Source organism: Alnus glutinosa, chromosome 10 (assembly GCF_958979055.1).
Source record: "Alnus glutinosa chromosome 10, dhAlnGlut1.1, whole genome shotgun sequence".
Taxonomy (NCBI): Eukaryota; Viridiplantae; Streptophyta; class Magnoliopsida; order Fagales; family Betulaceae; genus Alnus; species Alnus glutinosa.
Genome location: NC_084895.1, coordinates 23,677,270 through 23,696,101, shown reverse-complemented (window position 1 = coordinate 23,696,101; position 18,832 = coordinate 23,677,270). Strand labels below are relative to the sequence as shown.

At 33.7% G+C, this 18,832-nt stretch overlaps 1 protein-coding gene across 4 annotated transcripts; it reads right to left on the bottom strand.

Annotated features, from left to right (window-relative positions):
- Nucleotides 1–2,039: 2,039 nt before the first annotated feature.
- LOC133880297 (3-hydroxyisobutyryl-CoA hydrolase 1-like) lies at nucleotides 2,040–16,982 on the bottom strand. 4 transcript variants are annotated; one of them, XM_062319234.1, is made up of 15 exons: nucleotides 16,759–16,982; nucleotides 16,253–16,333; nucleotides 14,660–14,728; nucleotides 13,811–13,874; nucleotides 13,489–13,568; nucleotides 13,256–13,339; nucleotides 10,830–10,914; nucleotides 9,993–10,078; nucleotides 8,232–8,353; nucleotides 7,416–7,476; nucleotides 7,135–7,233; nucleotides 6,036–6,137; nucleotides 5,913–5,954; nucleotides 5,244–5,390; nucleotides 2,040–2,301 (listed from the first exon to the last, which is right to left on the bottom strand). In XM_062319234.1, exons 1-14 carry the CDS (start codon nucleotides 16,795–16,797, stop codon nucleotides 5,253–5,255), a joined length of 1,152 nt encoding a protein of 383 aa, XP_062175218.1. In that variant the 5' UTR covers nucleotides 16,798–16,982; the 3' UTR covers nucleotides 2,040–2,301; nucleotides 5,244–5,252. The 4 variants fall into 4 exon arrangements, with proteins under 4 accessions (XP_062175218.1, XP_062175219.1, XP_062175217.1 ...); XM_062319235.1 differs by lacking the exon at nucleotides 2,040–2,301 and adding an exon at nucleotides 3,893–4,101; XM_062319233.1 differs by lacking the exon at nucleotides 2,040–2,301 and having other exon boundaries at nucleotides 4,129–5,390; nucleotides 16,759–16,981.
- Between the last annotated feature and the right edge of the window lie 1,850 nt (nucleotides 16,983–18,832).

The following is an 18,832-nucleotide window of genomic DNA, read 5'->3' as shown; positions in this document are numbered from 1 at the left end:
ATAATATTTTGATAGCCCAAATCTCTACTAATTAAATTCCACAGCCTTTCACGCTGCCATCACCTCTACAGAAGGGTTAGAATTATATGGCTTTGTAGCACACATGCATTGATGCTAACACTTCCCCTTTATGATCTCTAGCTATTATCGATCCCCATTCCCATCATCTTTTTATTTTTGTCAACAGCAGCATTATTCCAAACCGGGACAAAAATGGCCGGTAGACGAAATTATCTTCATGGTGAACGAAATTATTACAAACAAAATTCGTCCGAACGAGATTATGAAATCAAATAAATGGTAGAGATAGACCAGTATATTGCAAATTTTATCTATCTGAACACTTATCTTAACAGGTAACACCGCCCATACTCTCACATCGACTATCCTATTTCAAGGGATCCATGAAAACTAGTTAATTAGTATAACAACGACATTTAGAGATAACAAATTATCATTTATTTATCTTCTGAAAACGTCATTTTGCATCAATACATGCCCCCGATTGAAAGTGATCATATATATATATATATATATATACACACACACACATAAGAACAAACCCTTCCCTCCTCTTTCTCTAACATTTTACTTTGGTTTTTCAAGAACTTCTCTAGCTCGTTAGGTTGCTTAATTAGCAAGTTGAAGTTAATATTAGATAGTGTTTAATTAGGCTAGCTAATTAAGTGGGTCAACATCTGTGTTTTGTAATGTGATTGTGACTGGTGATTGGGTCAACGGGTATCTTAGTTGAACCATATATATTCATTCGTTACTCTTTGTTGACTATATATATATATAATACCTTTCAAATTACTTAAAGTTATCCTTCTTAATTTGTCCCATCTATCAAAGCATCGGCTGACAATGGACGTACGCTTATAGATTCAACATTAGTTCAATTGTTATACAAACAAAGATTAATTAGACGGCCACATATGTATTTCTTGTCTCATATGTGTTAATAATCCAAAGAACAATTTCATTGAATTTAATTAGGGCACGATTAATAAAAAGGCTAACTCAATTGAAAGAGCAACCTGTTTCTAAGACAGTTGCTGCACGCAGTGGGGAGCCAAGATTTTGGATAAGGGAGTCAAGATTTTTTTTTTTTTAATTTTTTTTTTTTTTTTTTAATTTTATGAATAAAAAAAATTAAAATTGGAAAAAAAAAATAATTAAAATTATTAAAAAAATATAACTAATGCAATATATAAATAATTCAGCAAAATTTAATTATTTTTTAAAACATATAAATTTAGCTTACAATTTATTTTGTCACGTCTTGCGTTAATTAATCAGTTGTTCTAAACCACTCTTCATACATTGAGATCGCTGCATGGTTTTGTCATTGTTGATAGTCTTGAATATACCATTCTCAAATAATTACAATTATATATTTTGTACAATTAAAATATCAAACAAAAATTATATATATTCACAAACAATTAAATATGAAAAACAAAAGCAATCCAAATTTTAAAAAAATAAAAAATAAATAATAATAATAATTTAAAAGAGCAAATGAGAGAAGAGTGATTTTTTTTTGTGGTGGGGGGGGGGGGGGGAGGAATATATTCGGTGCCTTCGCTGCCTTGTCACTTCTTTGTTTTACGAATGAAAGAAGAACAAATTTTAAAAAGAAAGGTCATGTCTTGACAATCTTGTTAAAGGTGCAGAGTCAATTGTGCAGTGCAAAGTTCTTTCTTACTTATGTTATACAGTGCGTTTTGAAAAGAAAAGAAAAAATATGTTTGGATCGTCTTCAACCTTGGTCTCTTGTTCAACTTCTATAATTTTTCTAACCTAATTACAAAAATGCCTTGAAGGCTTGAGTTCTGAAAATAAAAGAAAATCACAGTGGATGGTTGGAAATTTGCCTCCTAATGAGTTTCGGAGGGTGGGCAACTGAAGCATAGGTAAAAAATTTACAATAACTAAGGAAAAAAAAAATGGAGTTGAGAGGGGTATTTGAACCCCCCTCCCTCCGCCCATGGCTACAGGTAGAACTAAAAGGTTATTATGTGGTTAACAATCAGCCGACATCTACCAAAATCCACCTCCCGAGTACCTCGGATAAAAATAGACACAAAACTCCCAAAAAATAAAAAAGAAAGAAAGAAAGAATAGGCCTTTCGTGACTCATAATATTTTTGATCAAATCTCTTTCTTAGAATTCATTACTGATCGATTTAAGCATTGAAGGCTTCCCGTTGACCTCTTTCGAACATGCGTCATTCATTTCTTGTGGTTTTTTCTTATTTCGCAAGTAACCACCATTCAATTCGACGATGCAAAAATCTGCATCAACATTACAAAAAATATGATGGATTGGAAGAAAATGATGGAAATCCTCACATACACAAAATAAAATAAAATAACTACAGAGGTAGAAAACGGAAAAAAATTAAAAAAAAAAAAAAAAAAAAAAACTTTATTCATATATATATATATATATATATATATATGAGTGTTGAATCTCCAAACTTGACTACGACTATTTCTTCTCTTTTGGTGAATTAATTCCTCATCCTCACTCACTTTGATAATAATTTGCACCAGTGTACTACAATGACTTTGCAGCCTTATATAGTTATATATACACAAATATTTCTTTTTAATTTTCCTTTTCTTTTTCTCGTTTTTTTTAATATAATTAAAAATATTACCTAATTTAATTACGACCAATCTCAGGCCATGCCGAGGTTGATGTCAGACTCGGGCTATTTATTTCTACATGGCCAGGCCATCTATTAGATTCGCATTCACTGCTTTGCCAGAAAGCTGGGCTCAGTTATTGGATTTTAGTATGGGCCTAGGGAAGGCTTTACATGCCTTGGTCATCTACTCCACGCTTTTCTATATAGAAATTAGGAGTATACATGCAGATGTAGATGCGATTGTTTGTAATATCCGTAGCCGCATTCACAAAATATAAATACCATTGTAATATACCCGCATCATGTTTTTACTAACCGCACTCACAAGGTTATTGCGATTATTAAATACGGTTATTATTCACTCTTTGCATATTAGGTAATGAGCCTTTTGACATATTTTAGTATTTTGAGTATTTTTTAGGTCTTTATTAGGGCATGTTTTTAACGATTTTAAAAATAATTTAGACCCATTTTTAGTGTTTTAAGCTTGTTTTAATTTTTTTTTTAACCCATAATCTTTTAAAAATATATTAATTTCACATTACTTTTGCCCTTTTTTTTTTTTTTTTTTTTTCAAGTGTTACACAAGAAAGCAACACACCGAATTAAACCAATGTAAACATAACCTATACCCAATCCAAAACGACTTCGTGTTAGTGAATTATTAAAATTAAATATAATTTATATATAATATATAAAGGGTATGTGAATGTGGTTAATAACTGCATTTGTATACCCTAAAACTATTATCTGTGTCCGCATATATGGATAACGGTTTTTACTAACCGTATCCGCATGTACAGATAGCGGATTGTTTCGAATAGCGGATGCGAGTAGTTAATACCCGCCCCACATGTATACCCCTAATAAAAATTATACTCGTTAATATGTATGCAACTTGTGGGATGGTAGCGCTACTAGAATGAGGCTCCGTTTGTTTTGGCGTAATATAATTTTTGAAAAATATTTTTTGTATTTTTCATTGCTTCCTATGTAGAATTAACTTGGAAAATGATTTCTACAAAAATATAAAAAATAAATAAATAAAAAACCTTAGGGTCTAGCAGAGGCCTGAACGGTATTCTTGCAGTGGTCCAACAATTTGAAAATGAGAATCTCAAATTCAAAAAATGGTTTACAGTTTTAACAAATTAAAACCATATTACGGAAATTAAAGAAGCTTTTTCAATCAAATAAAAAAAATATAATAAAAAAATAATAAAAATTGACGCACCACGCAGTAGAAAATACGAAAAATATTTTTCGCCAAAACAAACGGATCCCTAAAACCGTAAACCATTTTTCTGAGTTTGATCTTCTCCTTATCAAATCGCTAGAGTTCGCCGGACCACTGCCGGAAATCGCCAACCCTTTTTCATCGTCGCTCATTTTCCAGACGACCCAAACGCAAAAAAATATTTTACGTCAAAACAAACGGAGCCTAATATTTGAAAAGAGTAAGGGTACAAGTGATAAGCAGAATAACTATTTTATTAAGAAAATGAACAGCTATTACTGGAAGAAAATGGAATATAGTGGAACCCAAAGGCGCCCCAACAACAACACAGACCTAGCAGAAAGGCCAACAAGCATAAGCCAAACAAACTTAACATGAATTTTGCTGATATGCATTTTATTAGGATTCCAAAAGTGTAATGATTTTATTCATCTTGACACATCAAAGCTTTGCAATGGCTGACAAAAGTTAAGGTTTGCCAATCTCTTATGACAGGTCTCCTAATATTTTGTCCAAAGAATTAGACCTTTTTTTAAATGAAATTTTGCATGTCCTCAATATTCAACCACTTTGAATATATTTGTTAATGTGTTTTTGAAGGTTTCTGATTTTGTATTTTTGTTTAAAAAAATATTATGATGTGACATAAAATTGAAAATTGTTTTTAGAAATGTTTTTTAAATGGGACCATGTGTCCTTTGAGAATATGTTTTCTTAAAAAGTGTTTTCTATGAGGTCTTCCTTTAAGAAAATGTTTTCTATAGTGTCCACATGCTTATGCTTATGTTTAAAAACCCAAACAAATGTAGAACTCTACTTATACAAAACAAAAAATTAAGAAGGGAAAAAAAGAAAAAAGAAAAAAAGAAGCCTGTCAGAGTCGCTGCACAGTCAACCAACAAGCAAGGCCACCCCTCTTCTACTTCGGGTGGCCATACAGCCATCCTTCTTTTTTTTTCTTTTTTTAATGTTAAATTATTTAATTTTTTTAAATAACAAGTTAACTCTGATATCTACAAAAGTTAAACACAAGTTTTGTCAAAATATTCCTACAAAAATAAGACATTTTTATAAAAAGTGTTTCATGTTAGAAGTGTTTTGTGTTTAAAATTGTTTATTAATTAATGTCTTGAGAACAAAAAACATAAGACACAAAGCATGTGCTCGAACAAATTTGGATTATCTAATTTAACTGTAGTTTATATATATATAAACAAGATTAAGAAGAATCTTAAATATCACAGACTCCATATTGCACTTTATCCTAGACCTCTATAATATAAGAAATGACTTAATATCACTTAGTAAGAAATCAAAAGTGAAACAATTTTCCCTTTATCACCTACCTTGATACACTAAAGCTTCGCAATGGCATATGTAGGCAGTTTGGATCTTACAGGAAGCTTTAAATCTTCCCACACTTCGTCATCCACCATAGAGAAGTACGAGTCCACCATATCATCACTAATAAGCTCCAATTTAGAGGGCTCCCACTGGGAATGAAAAACCAAAAATAAGGAAACCAAGGATGGAAATAACCAAATAAGCCTACGGAAATTATATTTATAAACATTGTTGTGCAATTGTTGTATAAAAGTTGTGCAACTAACATATCTCTATTTATAAAAACTATTGAGAATGGATAATCTAAATAAAAACCATTTTCATTTACGCCTCCAAACTTTAAAAGTGACACCATGACCCCACATACTACATCACATGTCAGATTAGACACCTTCACGTTTTTCTCCCCAAAAAAGGGTGGCCCTTTTCATATTAGCCCCCTTAATTTTATTTACCTTTTTTTTTTTCAAATGTTTTTTTTTAATAACTTTAAGGGTATTTTGGGGAGAAAAACACAAAAGAGTCAAATTTTACACAAGGTGGTAGTATGGGAGGCCTGATGTTACTTTTTAAACTTTAGATGCGTAAATAAAAATGCAGTGGTAATTATGGGACGACTACAATATATTTTCCTCAAAATATAAAGATTCAGAAACAGAATGTTCGTTTACCTTTGGTTTCTTGTCCTTATCCAACAGTAAAGCTCTACAGCCCTACATTAAAAGGGCGAGGTCTTAAAATCATCTACAAAGGAAGAAATTAGGAGAAGAAAAATGTTTGAGTAAGCTGAAAACCTCAAAGAAATCCTTGCTGACTTCTCCTCGCATGACATGACAAACCATTCTATACTCACGGACAAGGCATTGACCAACACCTTGAAGCCTTCCTTGTCTGATCTGTTTGCAAGAAGAGAACCAACATTTAAGTCAGAAAAGTTTCAGCAGATTTAGACAACTTCTTCATCAGATGATTACTTTGTTCTGCCTTTACTTATAAAAATATCAGGGGAACTCAGTTTCTTAGCTTTTTTTAGATGGTATGGGTATGCAACAAACAAACAACTATTTTTTCATTATTTATTACAGTTCTACGCAAATGTTCCATTTTTTTATGTTCAAAAGGGTCGTACATTTATCTAGATCTAGATGTATCATATTTCTTTGGGAAAAATACAAAACCAATTTATTTGGTTGCACCGATTTGCAATAAACCTTAGGGTTTAAAAAACAACTTAAAAATCCCAGTAGTAAGCATAAGTGGCAAATACCTTCCCGCACTGAACTTCTGTTTGTAATTTTGGCCTAAACCGTCAATATGACACACCAGTACCAAAAACAATAAGACGTGTCTCGTTTGATAAAAAATAAACAGATTTTTTTTTTTAAAAAAAAAAGGGAAGGGGGAGAGGGAGAGAAGGTTGGGGGGGGGGGGGGGGGGGGGGGGGGTAAGGTGGTTGGCCACCCCCACATTGGCCAGAGAGGGTGGCCAAACAACCCCATGGCCTTGTGGGTGGTTCGGCCGACGGCCACCCCTTTGGCCAATTTGGGGGTGGTCCAACCACCCCCAAACATTTGGCCTTTTCTTTATATTTATATTTATAATTTTTTATCAAACGGGACACGTTATTATTAATGCTAATGTGGCACATTGACAGTTTCCGTCAGAATTACAAACGGAAGTTTGACGTGGAGAGTTATTTGCCATTAATGCTTACCACAAAAAGTTTTAAGCCATTTTTAAAACCCTAAGGAGCTTATTGCAAATCGGTGCAACCACATAGACTGGTTTTGTATTTTTACCTATTTCTTTTATAGTGGCAACCACACAACAAAGCAGTCTTTAGCACTTAAATACTGAATGAAACGACAATACTAAGGCTTTCTATTCCCTTACTGATCTCAAAGAAATTTTGAGACTCATTGGAGATGCCCCCTTCAGTGACTGAATTGTTGCAGAGATCCAATCATCCTTTGTATTCAAGGCCTCTCTCTCCTACAATAGCAAGCATAAGAATATGCTTCAGGTAAATGGTTAAATTCTATCTATGCACACCAAAAACGCCCAAAGTAAAAGACCAGTACTCAAAGCACAAGCAAACTTTCCGTAAGACACCTAACAAAGAGGATATGAAATTCAGTTTCTGAACATGGAAACAATCCTTATCAATAACTTACAAGGGCAGATAAAATTTCTTCAACTGTTCTTCGAGAGAAGCACCTATCAATGACATCCAATCTGTAACAATATAGATATAGCCATGAAAAATGAGGATCTTGAATTTATAAAAATAAAAAATCAAAAGTTCGAGGATCTTGGATGGTGGAAAGATAGGCAGCTTAACACAAATGATTTTAATGAACCTTTCCAGCATTTAATCTTTGAGATGTAGTTCCTTTATATTTATGTATGTTACATCTCTGTATTATAAGATGATACAAACAAGTAAACAACCGATTAATTCGATAGAGCTTTTTTCATTTGAGGCATAGCAAATTAGATATCTAAGAGATAAGTAGTAAGCCTTACATACTTAATGTTGAAGTACCTCGCATAAGTACTTATTTTGGCCTTCCCAACCTAAGTTGCACGTTAATGAAATCATATTTATTCATGCATGCAAAACACAGGTACAAAAATAAATACAGATTAAAACAAAAAATTAAAACAAGCCCCACAATTAAAGCTTAACATGGATAAACAAAATGCATTATTGCATTTCAACCTAATTTACATGGGGGGCCTATCATTAGATAGAAAAACAGGGTGGCTGAGAGATCCCGGTGAGGAGGGGGGGGCTATTTTTTGCTGACAATTTTAGTCAGTGACAATATAGAGTTCACTTAGAGCAGTTAACTTCATGATTGACTAAAATTGCCACCATAATTGTTAAAAATCCTTGGCATACATGGAATACAGTTATATGAACAAAAACTATAAAGGCCATTTAATTAGAACTAAAACAAATAACATTAATTCAACGCAGAAATTACCTGTGATATGCACTTTGCTCTTTCAAATAAGGTTTCTGTGAGTATTCATCAATAATTGCAGAAATGATGGGTGGATCACTTGAATCTAGCTTGTGCAGTGCTTCTTCCAACAAAGACAATCTCTGTCCAATAACTAAAACTCATAAGAAGGCATTCAAATGGCCTAACTATCATGATTAAAGGCTAAAGGCTTTAATAAGTCAAGGCAGAGAAACATAGAGGTGAGGACTACACATTTAGCGCATTTCATGTTAAGGGCATAATCAACAAAAGATTCTTGAGGACAATTATCAAACAGCAAGTAGGGATAATAAGTATATCCTAAAGTTAAAAAATTCATTATCTACTTTCAGCAAATATGAAAGATTTTTGAATAAATAAGTTTCATTTTCCACGCAATATTATTGTATTTTATATCCTTCCATGACTGCAGATTTAACTTTAAATTTTATCAACTGAAACATCAATTTGACATCTACAAATGACCATGACTGATATTTAAATATGAAAGATGCATGCCACCATTAACAGAAGCGAAAATCCGAAAACTTGAAACTATGTTAAATACAAATATGTTGCATACACACACATACACAACTATAATAAGTCTCTTACATGCATGCAGCAGTTTGCATCATCCCCCCTTTTCTGGGACAAAGTTGCCCACATTATAGGTAATAGTAAAATGATTTTCTCTTCCTCAATCATAGTAATGGGTTTCTTCTTCAACCAATTCACCAACCCCCGCTAATCTTCTGCACTCACCATGCAAACGCAGTTCCCTTTGTCCTTTTAATTTCAGGCTCTACGCATATAAAATGTGTTTGAGGAGGTTTTCTTTGAAAATTAGGTTCAGCTTGAGACTCTAAAAGGATGGGCAGGGTTTGTGGGACTTTGCAAGAGCCTTAGAGATAACACTTGCCACCATTACCAGCTAAAATGCACAATGGAATATGAAGTCATTTACTGTTCAACCATTTTCAACATTGTGCCTCTTACCTAGCAGCACTTCTTACAATATAAAGAGATCAATGAGAAATCATGAAAATTTTCAATTAGAAACTTACATGTAATTGTAAATGGATGAAATAAAGTGAAACCAGAAAAGAAATGGAGAGAATAGATTGGGGGGAACTGGAGTGAGGGAATGTCGCAAACTGGAGGCCTGGTTGTGGCTTTTTGAAGTGATGTTACTGTTGAGAAACAGGAAAGAGAGAGAAAGGGCTGGAGTAGAGAAAGTCGTTTTCTTTGTTATTATTTTCTTGGTAAGTTATGCATGCACGAAATGGATCTCAAACCCATGACTTCAGCATCTCCACTGTTCTTTTTCTTTTTCTTTTTTTAAAAGTACCATCTCCACTGTTCTTACAGAGAAGAGGTGGTGCCATTTATTCGCGAATTTGCTTTCCAGTGTTTTTGACTAATGACTTAATCAGCCTCACCTTTAATGAGAAAGAAGGGGCACTTTTGTCCTAGAAAATTGTGGCACGTAAATGTATGTATAATATTTATCACTAATTTACTTCTCACCTAAATAACAAAAACAAATAAAAAAAGAAAAGGAAAGGAAAAGGAAAAACTTACACAGGAAACTTAGTCCAGAGAAAAACCACAATCAATCATGCCAGCAAAACCATGCCAATGCATGATACAGTTTCCAACAAGCACTATTCCTCAACCAAACAAGGTGATGTTTTTTCTTCATTAGAAGTTTCTGCACTATATCTAAAATCAAATAATTAAAGTACGATGAAATACTACCACCGAGGGGACAAAGTGAGTTGCAAGGCCACATGCAAGCATTTCAGCACCATCCAACCTAGTGCCCGTAAGACCAACATATTCTCCTGCCAAAGGTTTAGTAATATAATGAATATTCAAGTACAAATGAGATCAAAATCTATAACTTCATGACAGTGGCTAAAACAATCAAAACAACATGAAACTTTCATATAAATCAAATATAACATATACATGCAAATGGAGAAGAGGATGGGAGAGAAAACACTCGAGTTCATTCGAATTGCAAGTCAAAGCACCTGTTATTCTGTTGATAATTATGGAAGAATTATGAAACTTTGAGTTTTCTAGAAGATTACTTGCATAGTAGGCTGAATCAGTGCCCATGATGGTCTGTTGCACCTATGCTCATTGTAAGATTTTATTTATTAAAAATATTAGTCCCCAGTTTCTTTGTTTCTTCAACTTTTAGTGAGATGTAACAACCCATTTGAGTACTTGATCCCAATTTTTGTCCTTTTTTTTTTTTCTTTCTTTTTTCCCTCTTTTGTGCTAGGAATTGATAAATTGATCCCTATACCCAAATACTTTAATTCCCAATGAAACTCCCAAGCTGCAGATTATGCATCTCTCTCTTTCAAGTCCTATACCAAGTAAATATAATTCTCACACCAAGACTACTAGTTTGCAGTAGTATCAGTCATTCATATACAAATAGGAATTGAACTACTCACGAAAATGATCTACGAAAGAAATAAGCTGACTAAAATCCTACGAACTACTGATGAAATTAAACTTCACCTCCTTTTTTAAGGAATAAAGAGTTAGTACATAGATCAAGAATGTAAATGGCATTACCAAAGAATCCAGGCAGTCTTGACAAGTAATAAGAGGCACCTACATCTGGGAAGAGTCCCAAAGCTGTTTCCGGCATTGCAAAGACCTGCAACAAGTCCAGTATCAGAATACATTTTAACCAAGAAAGCTAGAGCTAGTAAATCTAAAAGAATACTCCTCAAAAAAATAGAAAAAGGTGAGAGCAGGTCATTTTTTTTTTTAAAAAAAAAATATGTAAATACAACTCATGTACCAATACGGGATTGAACATGTGATCTCACCCTCCACTATCAATTGTTTGTAGTGAGAGAAGATGCCATTTGGTCCAAAGACCCTGGAAAAAGAAATAAAATCTTGAACTTCTAAATTTAGAGATATTTAGAGAAATCAAGAACTATTACCATTTTCATAGATTAACTGAACCCAACTCAATAATACATGATCTTTCACTTATATTTATTTCCATCAAGAACGTTAAAATGGGAAACAAATAGTTCAGATGGCACCTCATTCCCCCGTAAGTACAAGGTGAAAAGTGAGGTTGTGGGTTTTAAGACACTAGATGTGTGTAGAACATGCCAATCAAAAGAAAAAAAACAAACGCAGATCAGCATTGACTCATTTTCGGAAAATTGTAATTTATTTGAATTCCCACAGTGACACAGGTTAGAAAACAGCACCGTGGAACACACCAACAATAAACAGCATGCATAAACCAAAATACATACCATTTTGAGATGGATGAATCAAACCAATTCAATTGATAGCATTGACAAGGAAAAGGGCAAAGAAAACTGCAAACTGAAAGATTAATCTACAAAATCTCTAGCTCCTCAAGTTATTCCACTGAATGTTATCTACCTAAAACTTCTACGTATTACAAAATCTCTAGCTCCTCAAACATTTTCCAATTCAAAATTTTCAACTATAAAGATAAAACTTAAAGAAATCTATAATCACCACAGCCCAAGGAAAGGCTAATTCATTTATGGACCTTTTCCCTATCAGTAAAATATGTCCATACAAACACCTCATAAAATTTTCCGATTCTTTAAGTTGGAGACGAGGCAATATCCTTGGGTGGATCAGTGGTGAATTCTTATGAACTACTACATCATGAGCAAACTCCAACACTTGGAACCATGTTTAAGAATTCGTGAAAAGCACGGTTGAGGCCTACCAGTGGTTTTCTGTATGCACAGCGTTTTTAAAGAAGATTCGTAAAGTGCCCATTTGATCTCTTGAAAAAATGGATTGCCTCCTAAAAGGACAGTCATCTGCAAGTCAACTCCCCACATTCTACATGATCTATTGATACACCATTTTTCATTGAGCATTATCTGGCAACTTTTCACACGTGGATACGGTGTAGAATGATTAGCCCCAAATGTTTCGAGTTGCATTGGGATGCTACAATTTAGAGTATGCAGAAACAAAAAGGAGCTATGTAAAGCCAAATTGAAGAACATTTTAGCGAAATTCAAAACAAAGTGCTGTAGTGAAAACATCCAGTTCATACATTACAAATTTTTTTTCCTAGACTCAGAGAAAGTTGAGAAACAGTCCATGAGATAGGAAGCAAGATTGCTTAAAGTACCCAAAATAAATAATAACAAAATTCAAAACAAAGTGCTGTAGTGAAAACATCCAGTTCATACATTACAATTTTTTTTTCCTTGACTCAGAGAAACAGTCCATGAGATAGGAAGCAAGATTGCTTAAAGTACCCAAAATAAATAACAAAAAAAAAAAAGGGTTTTTTTTCACCACCCACATTGTTTATCAGATAACTTTCTTGTCTCTTAAATGCAATAGCAACAATTGTACTAATAATTATACATTTAGTTCACTTGTATTTTTGTTACAAGTGATTTAAAAAGAATGTTTGCAGTTAGTAGGGAACAATTAAGATGAAAACTGGGTTTTTTTTTTTTGGGGGGGGGGGGAGGGGGGGGGGGTTGGAAAGTGAAAACCATGAGATAGACAAACATAATCCAGACATTCAGAACAAACAATCATCAAATAGAATTGGCCATAATAATGAAAAGACAATATCAGTGTCTTAAATCACAGAAAATTGTGCAATTCATGATAAAATTCACCATTATCGAAAAAATATATATATATTAGAGCGGCACGCAAGGGGCTTTGAAGATTGCGTGAAATCGGTCGAACAACTTAAATCCGTTATGCTCAAATCCCTTTATGCATGGAAGGCGGTGTATAGTAGTCCTGATTTTTCTAGCTTCACGGAAATTTTAGAATTTTGTTCTTTTATTTTCTCCATTGTAGGGGATTTATCCTGTATACTCCATGGGTAAACAGGTTGAGCCCCCTCTGTGCTTTTGATAAGATTGATTTACTTATAAAAAAAAAAAAAAAATTCACCTCTACAAGGTGAAGTAAAACTCTATATAACTTTAAACCAGAGATAAAGAGACAAATACCGAGTTCTCTGTTGCAACCCGAAATCTACCATGTATCGAAGCGCCAGCCCCACCTCCCATGACAATTCCATTAAGAATTGAAACCTTCACCAATTTCGCATGCTAATGGGTAAGAAAGAATATGTACATGCAGAACATAGATGCAAAACTTAACTTGACCAAGAATGCTACCACTCTAAAAAGTCATTATAAAAGATACATTAAAATTTACACTTCATGGCAAACTGGGTCACCTGGGTTTTACGAAATGTGGCCATAATGTAATTTAAGATGTACTCCTTGCAAAAAAAATGTGCACCTAATCTCCAGTCACCTAATACATACAAATATGAAAGAACAATATTATATGCTTTGCATTAATTTCCTTCACGTCTTACAACATAAATTATTGACATTTACAAAAATCAAGCATATTCTAAAGAATAGAATCTAGAAGAAGAAGAAGAAAATGCTTCCATATTAACTGAGGTTGAACCATATCAAAAGTTGTAGGTCATCAATATTCTAAATGTTAAAGATCAGTGTGGTCCATTAAGCAATAAAAAGAACATATACCTTCAATAATATCACGAACAACAGCTGCAACATCACCACCAGCACAAAATGCTCTTTCCTTTCCCTGCAAAATCAGGACAACAGATGAGTCATAAAGATTGCATTCTCAGTGAAGCTGAAACAATAGGTTGCACGTCCAATTTTTAACTTATGACAAGGATCAGTTAAAGTAAAATACCAATCTTACATGAATGGATGAGAAACATTCTTAAAAATCCTGCAAATGAACAACCTTTACAAGTTATATAAAGGAAACCAACAAAATTGGATGACTATTAGGTTCTTCAAGTCTTGCAAGTAAACAACATTAAGAAGGTGGCTTTTTCAAACAAGTTTGCGTACAGGACTAAAGCAGTCGATCAATTTTTTTCAGCCAAAATCAAATCAAATCAAATTACTTTTCGGCACTCACTACAATGCTGGGCTTGTATTTCAAACCAACAGCTACAACTAGGAGTTAACTTTACAACACAATCCTTAAAAGAGTTGGTAGAAATACATACCAAAAAAAAACCATCACAATAATACATTAAAAGAATCTTAAGTAAGACTGACACATATCCACATATATATGGGACATGTTAGAGATCTATCCCCTACCCATCTCCATACAATCAAGTTTCAAATCCACCATTGGATTTGTGGGACCCAATGTGGATTTGAAATTAAGATGGGTAGGGGATGGATGTGTATCATTTTTCATGCATGAAACATAAGCTCCAGAAAAATGATATCCGTTATATAGATTTTAAATTAACATCCTCTAAGATGCAACTGAATTTCTTTATGGTTTATTTACAATACAACTTGAAGATAAGACTTGAAGACTGAATTTTAGAGGGAGAGTACCTTGACGATTACAAACTTGACATTAGAATCCTCCTCATAGGCAACAAAAAGTTCCAATAGCCGAGAAATCTATAATTTAAAAAGGAAAAAAAAATGAAGAAGAAAAAAGAAAGAAAGAAAGATAGAACAATTAAACTCTAGTTCCAGATTTCATGTTATAGCAAATTGGTTACTTCTTTTACACCATCCCATTCATGCACATGTATTTATGCATTTTAAATAGGTATGTATAACATTATCTTAAACAAAGCAGAATATCATGACCAGTAACAGCAATGAGAGAAACCACATAAGAGGAACAAAAATGGAAAAAACTTCCCCAGATTCAATCGATGGTTAACATACAAGACAAGTAAGAGAAGGACACACACACACACACATATATATATATATATTTAAAAAGAAAAAGAAAAAAAAGAGTATTCAAAGGATAAATCACTCCAATTCTGAAACAAGGAAGCAGCAACACAGAATGCAGATATATAAACTCATCAATGAGTCAAAATTATTAACTCAAAGTATTGGATACAAGCTTGGATAGGTATCCTATAATGCATGTTTCCCGATCTGTCGACCGAATCTGACAAACCCAACCAGGCTTATAGCTTTGGCTCGCAACTTCGAAACCATGTGCTGAGATAAATGTCACCTACTGACCCCTTTTAAAGCTTGCTTTTTGAAACTAATGCATAAACTGGACTAGAGAGTGAATAACTCTTAGCCAAATAAAATACTATACAGTTACTTTTGCATCAACCAGAAAGCTGAGCTTGTAGTTAATAAGAACAACTAGGGTTGGTAACCTAACGTTGGTTTACAAGACAATCCTCAAAGGAATTGTTAGGAAGTACCCACTAAAAAGAACAATCTCCACAATGATGCATTATATATATATATTTCCTGAAGAAAAATAAATGCACAAAGTAATGCCATTCAACCAAGATATGTTTGAATGATTATTTAGAGGAATTTTTCCTGAAAAGAAAGGATAACTGATGTTTTTAGAATAAACCATGCTCCAAGTTTCTTTGATTTTTTTCTTTTTTCTTTTTTTATTCATACAGTTGTTATGAACACAGTATGAGATATATTCTTCTCCACCAGTTATGTTGATTAGAAGGAGACATAAAAGCCTCAAGGCCCTCAACCAAAAGAAGACCAAATGGACAGCAACCATGTGATGAAGCTTGAAAGAAAAAAAGAAAGCAAAAGAAAAACCAGCAAATTCAAGTGGAACATTAAGAACCTGATTATGTGATTATTTATTCTTTTACATGTCATTAAGATCCTCAAAGAATAATATAGAGAGTGATTCAAGAAAAGACGCTAATGTCACAATATTATAGTTATTTGTCCAAGAAAAGTAACAAATTTTTTAAAGGCTGTTTTGTAATCATAACTCGGATCAAGTAGCAAATAGTGCATATACACGAGGAAAGCGCTATGTAAAATGCTACAAGCCAAAAGCAAAATCTAAGCATAAGATTTGTTATACAAAAGACGCTTCGATGAAAAAATTAGCATTTTAATTCTCTAATGCAGAGGATAATTCAAGAAAATACATCAAAGTATCCAATAATTTTTACGCCGTACCATTTGAAATGAAAGGGCATTCAATTGCCTAGGCCTATTCAACGTCAATATTCTCGCATACGACTTCTCTTCAATCAGAACCTGAAACATACAAAGTTAATCATGATAAATATGATAGGAGGTTATTGCAAAATTCAAAAGTAATTTAACAATATCATGTAGTTTCAAAATAGTATTAATTCATGCTTTCAATCCGCTAATCAGCGTGAAATATCTTGATTTACAAATGGAGTTTCATCCAGTGATTGCAAAAAGAAATGAACTGAAACGCTAATCCTCTGTTTGGTTGCCTAGAAAGAGTGTGAAAAGTAGAATAAACAAGTTTATCGATTGATTAAAGGCTGAAGATCTTAGTCTTGCTTCGAACGTACTAATTGATAGCTAAGCCTGTCATAAGCCCAATCAAAATGATGAAAAACCAAACCGAGCATGAAAATGAATTGAATTCCAGAACGTAGCGCGAGATTGAAAACTGAAAAGCTTGAAAATCGAAGAACTGGACGGACCTGATCCTCTTCGGGTTTGGTAGAATTGAGTGGAGCCATGGTTCTCTGCTTGTGAAGCTGTGTGTGTGAAATGACCTGCTGGTTCTTGATAAGCGCGGTGGCTTTCACCGTTGGGATCAAATTCGTGCCCGCGAGTAGTAGGCCTCTACAAACTGGACGGGTATATTCCCTCTGCAATTGTTATCCGCATAACCGCTTTCAAAAGCGATTATTTAACTGTTTAAGCGGATGCAATTAGTAGTGATATTTGCTTTGCAATCATTAACTGCCTACCCTTGTAATACATATTACATTTTGGAATAATTATCTTTTTTCCCCATAAACTATCGATTTATGTCATTTTATCCTCACGAACTACCACTTCGACCAAAAGAGAGCATCAAATTACCATTTTTACACACTTTGCCCCCTTCCGTCAGGAATCCTGTTAAGTTGGATGGAATATGCCATTTTTTTCCGTTAATTTTGATTTAAAGACCAAAATGCCCTCTACAGTAATTAATAAAAAAAAATATTAAAATTAATATATTAAAAAAAAAAAAAAAAAAAGGAAAACCTCAGGGGTGGCAACAGCCACCCCTGACGTGGCCGGGTGGACTGCGAGCCACCACCAGAGGTGGCTCCGGCCACCTCTGGGGTGGCCGCGCGGCCACCTTAGGTCATTTCTAGGGTGGCTGCGCGGCCACCCAGCTTCGCGCGGCCACCCTAGAAAAGACCTAGGGTGGCCGTGCGGCCACCCCTGAGGTTTTCCTTCAAGTTTTTTTTTTTTTTTTTTTTTTTTAAGACGAGGGTATTTAGGTCATTTTTTAAATTGAGTTAGGGCATTTAAGTCTTTGCATAAATTAGACTGACGGAAAGGGGGCAAAGTGTATAAAAATGGTAGTTTGATGCTCTCTTTTGGTCGAAGTGGTAGTTCGTGGGGGCAAAATGACATAGGCCGGTAGTTCATGGGGGGAAAAGGTAATTACCCCTTATATTTTATATATTAAAAAAATATATATGTATTAAGAATTTGTTTATATTTAGTTATTTCGATTTGTAATGTTTTGGTGTATTTGGTTATTTGGATTTGTATTGTTTTGGTTTTGGATTTGTATTTGAATTTGTAATTTTTTGGTTTTAGATTTGTATTTGGTTATTTGAATTTGTTTGTATTTGGTTATTTGGATTTGTAATGGTTTTTATTTGAATTTGGATTTATATTTGTATTTGTATTTTTTTAATAGATATTTTAGATTTCCATTTTGATTTGTTAATTTTGTACCAATAGGTCCATAAATTATAACTTTTTTTTTTAAAAAAAAAAATAAATTAAAATCTGCCAAAAAACCGGCCCAAAGCCTAAATTAAAAAACGATTTTCAAACCGTCGATTATAAACATAATTACTGCTAACCGCCTAGGCAGAGGCAAAGACGGTTACAATTGTTAAAATTCAATAACCGCCTTAGGCGGTTGTAATTAGCGGTTTTAGTCAATAACCGTTAATCGTAGTCGCTTGTACAGCCCTAGCTGGGGTACATGATTCTTTTGAAGGGATTGAAACTTTGTCACTTATAATGGTGACCTACGAGTCGACAGTCGCTACATTAAGCTCATCGATTTAGATTTTAGAGATACTCTTTTCTTTTTCTTTTTTTCCAAGAAATGCTATGTTCACCCCAAGTTCATACTTTTAACTTGAAGAAATTTTTTTAAAAAGAAAAAAATTAGAATTTTAACTTTTAACTATACATTTCTTTACGTGAAAATTACTATTGAATTTTAAATAAATCACAATTAAATTTTGGACCAGTTGTAATTTTCCCTATCACTTTAGAATGCATATAAATTTTGTCTTTTGAGGAATGTTGCATTATTCAACAACTCAACAATAGTGTACTCCTTGACGAAAAATTCTATTCTAGTTTTGGGAGTGTTTCCCTCTCCTCAACCTTCCTCCGATGGTTGTTATTGTTACCCTATTTGAGGTTCGAGTAGGGTTGAAAGATCTTTTGAGGGTCATGTCCCTACTTGCGTCCCCTTCAATGAGAGTTTGGGCAGGGTTGAAGGGTCTCACAAGAGTCATGTCTCTA

Excerpts from the sequence above, each read along its gene's own strand:
- LOC133880297 (XM_062319234.1), bottom strand. The coding sequence starts at position 16,797 with ATGGCTCCACTCAATTCTACCAAACCCGAAGAGGATCAG. Across the intron at positions 13,340-13,488 it reads CCACATTTCGTAAAACCCAG|GTTTCAATTCTTAATGGAAT; the intron begins GTGACCCAGTTT and ends AAATTGGTGAAG. Across the intron at positions 5,955-6,035 it reads TCAGCAAGGATTTCTTTGAG|GGCTGTAGAGCTTTACTGTT; the intron begins GTTTTCAGCTTA and ends CTTTTAATGTAG.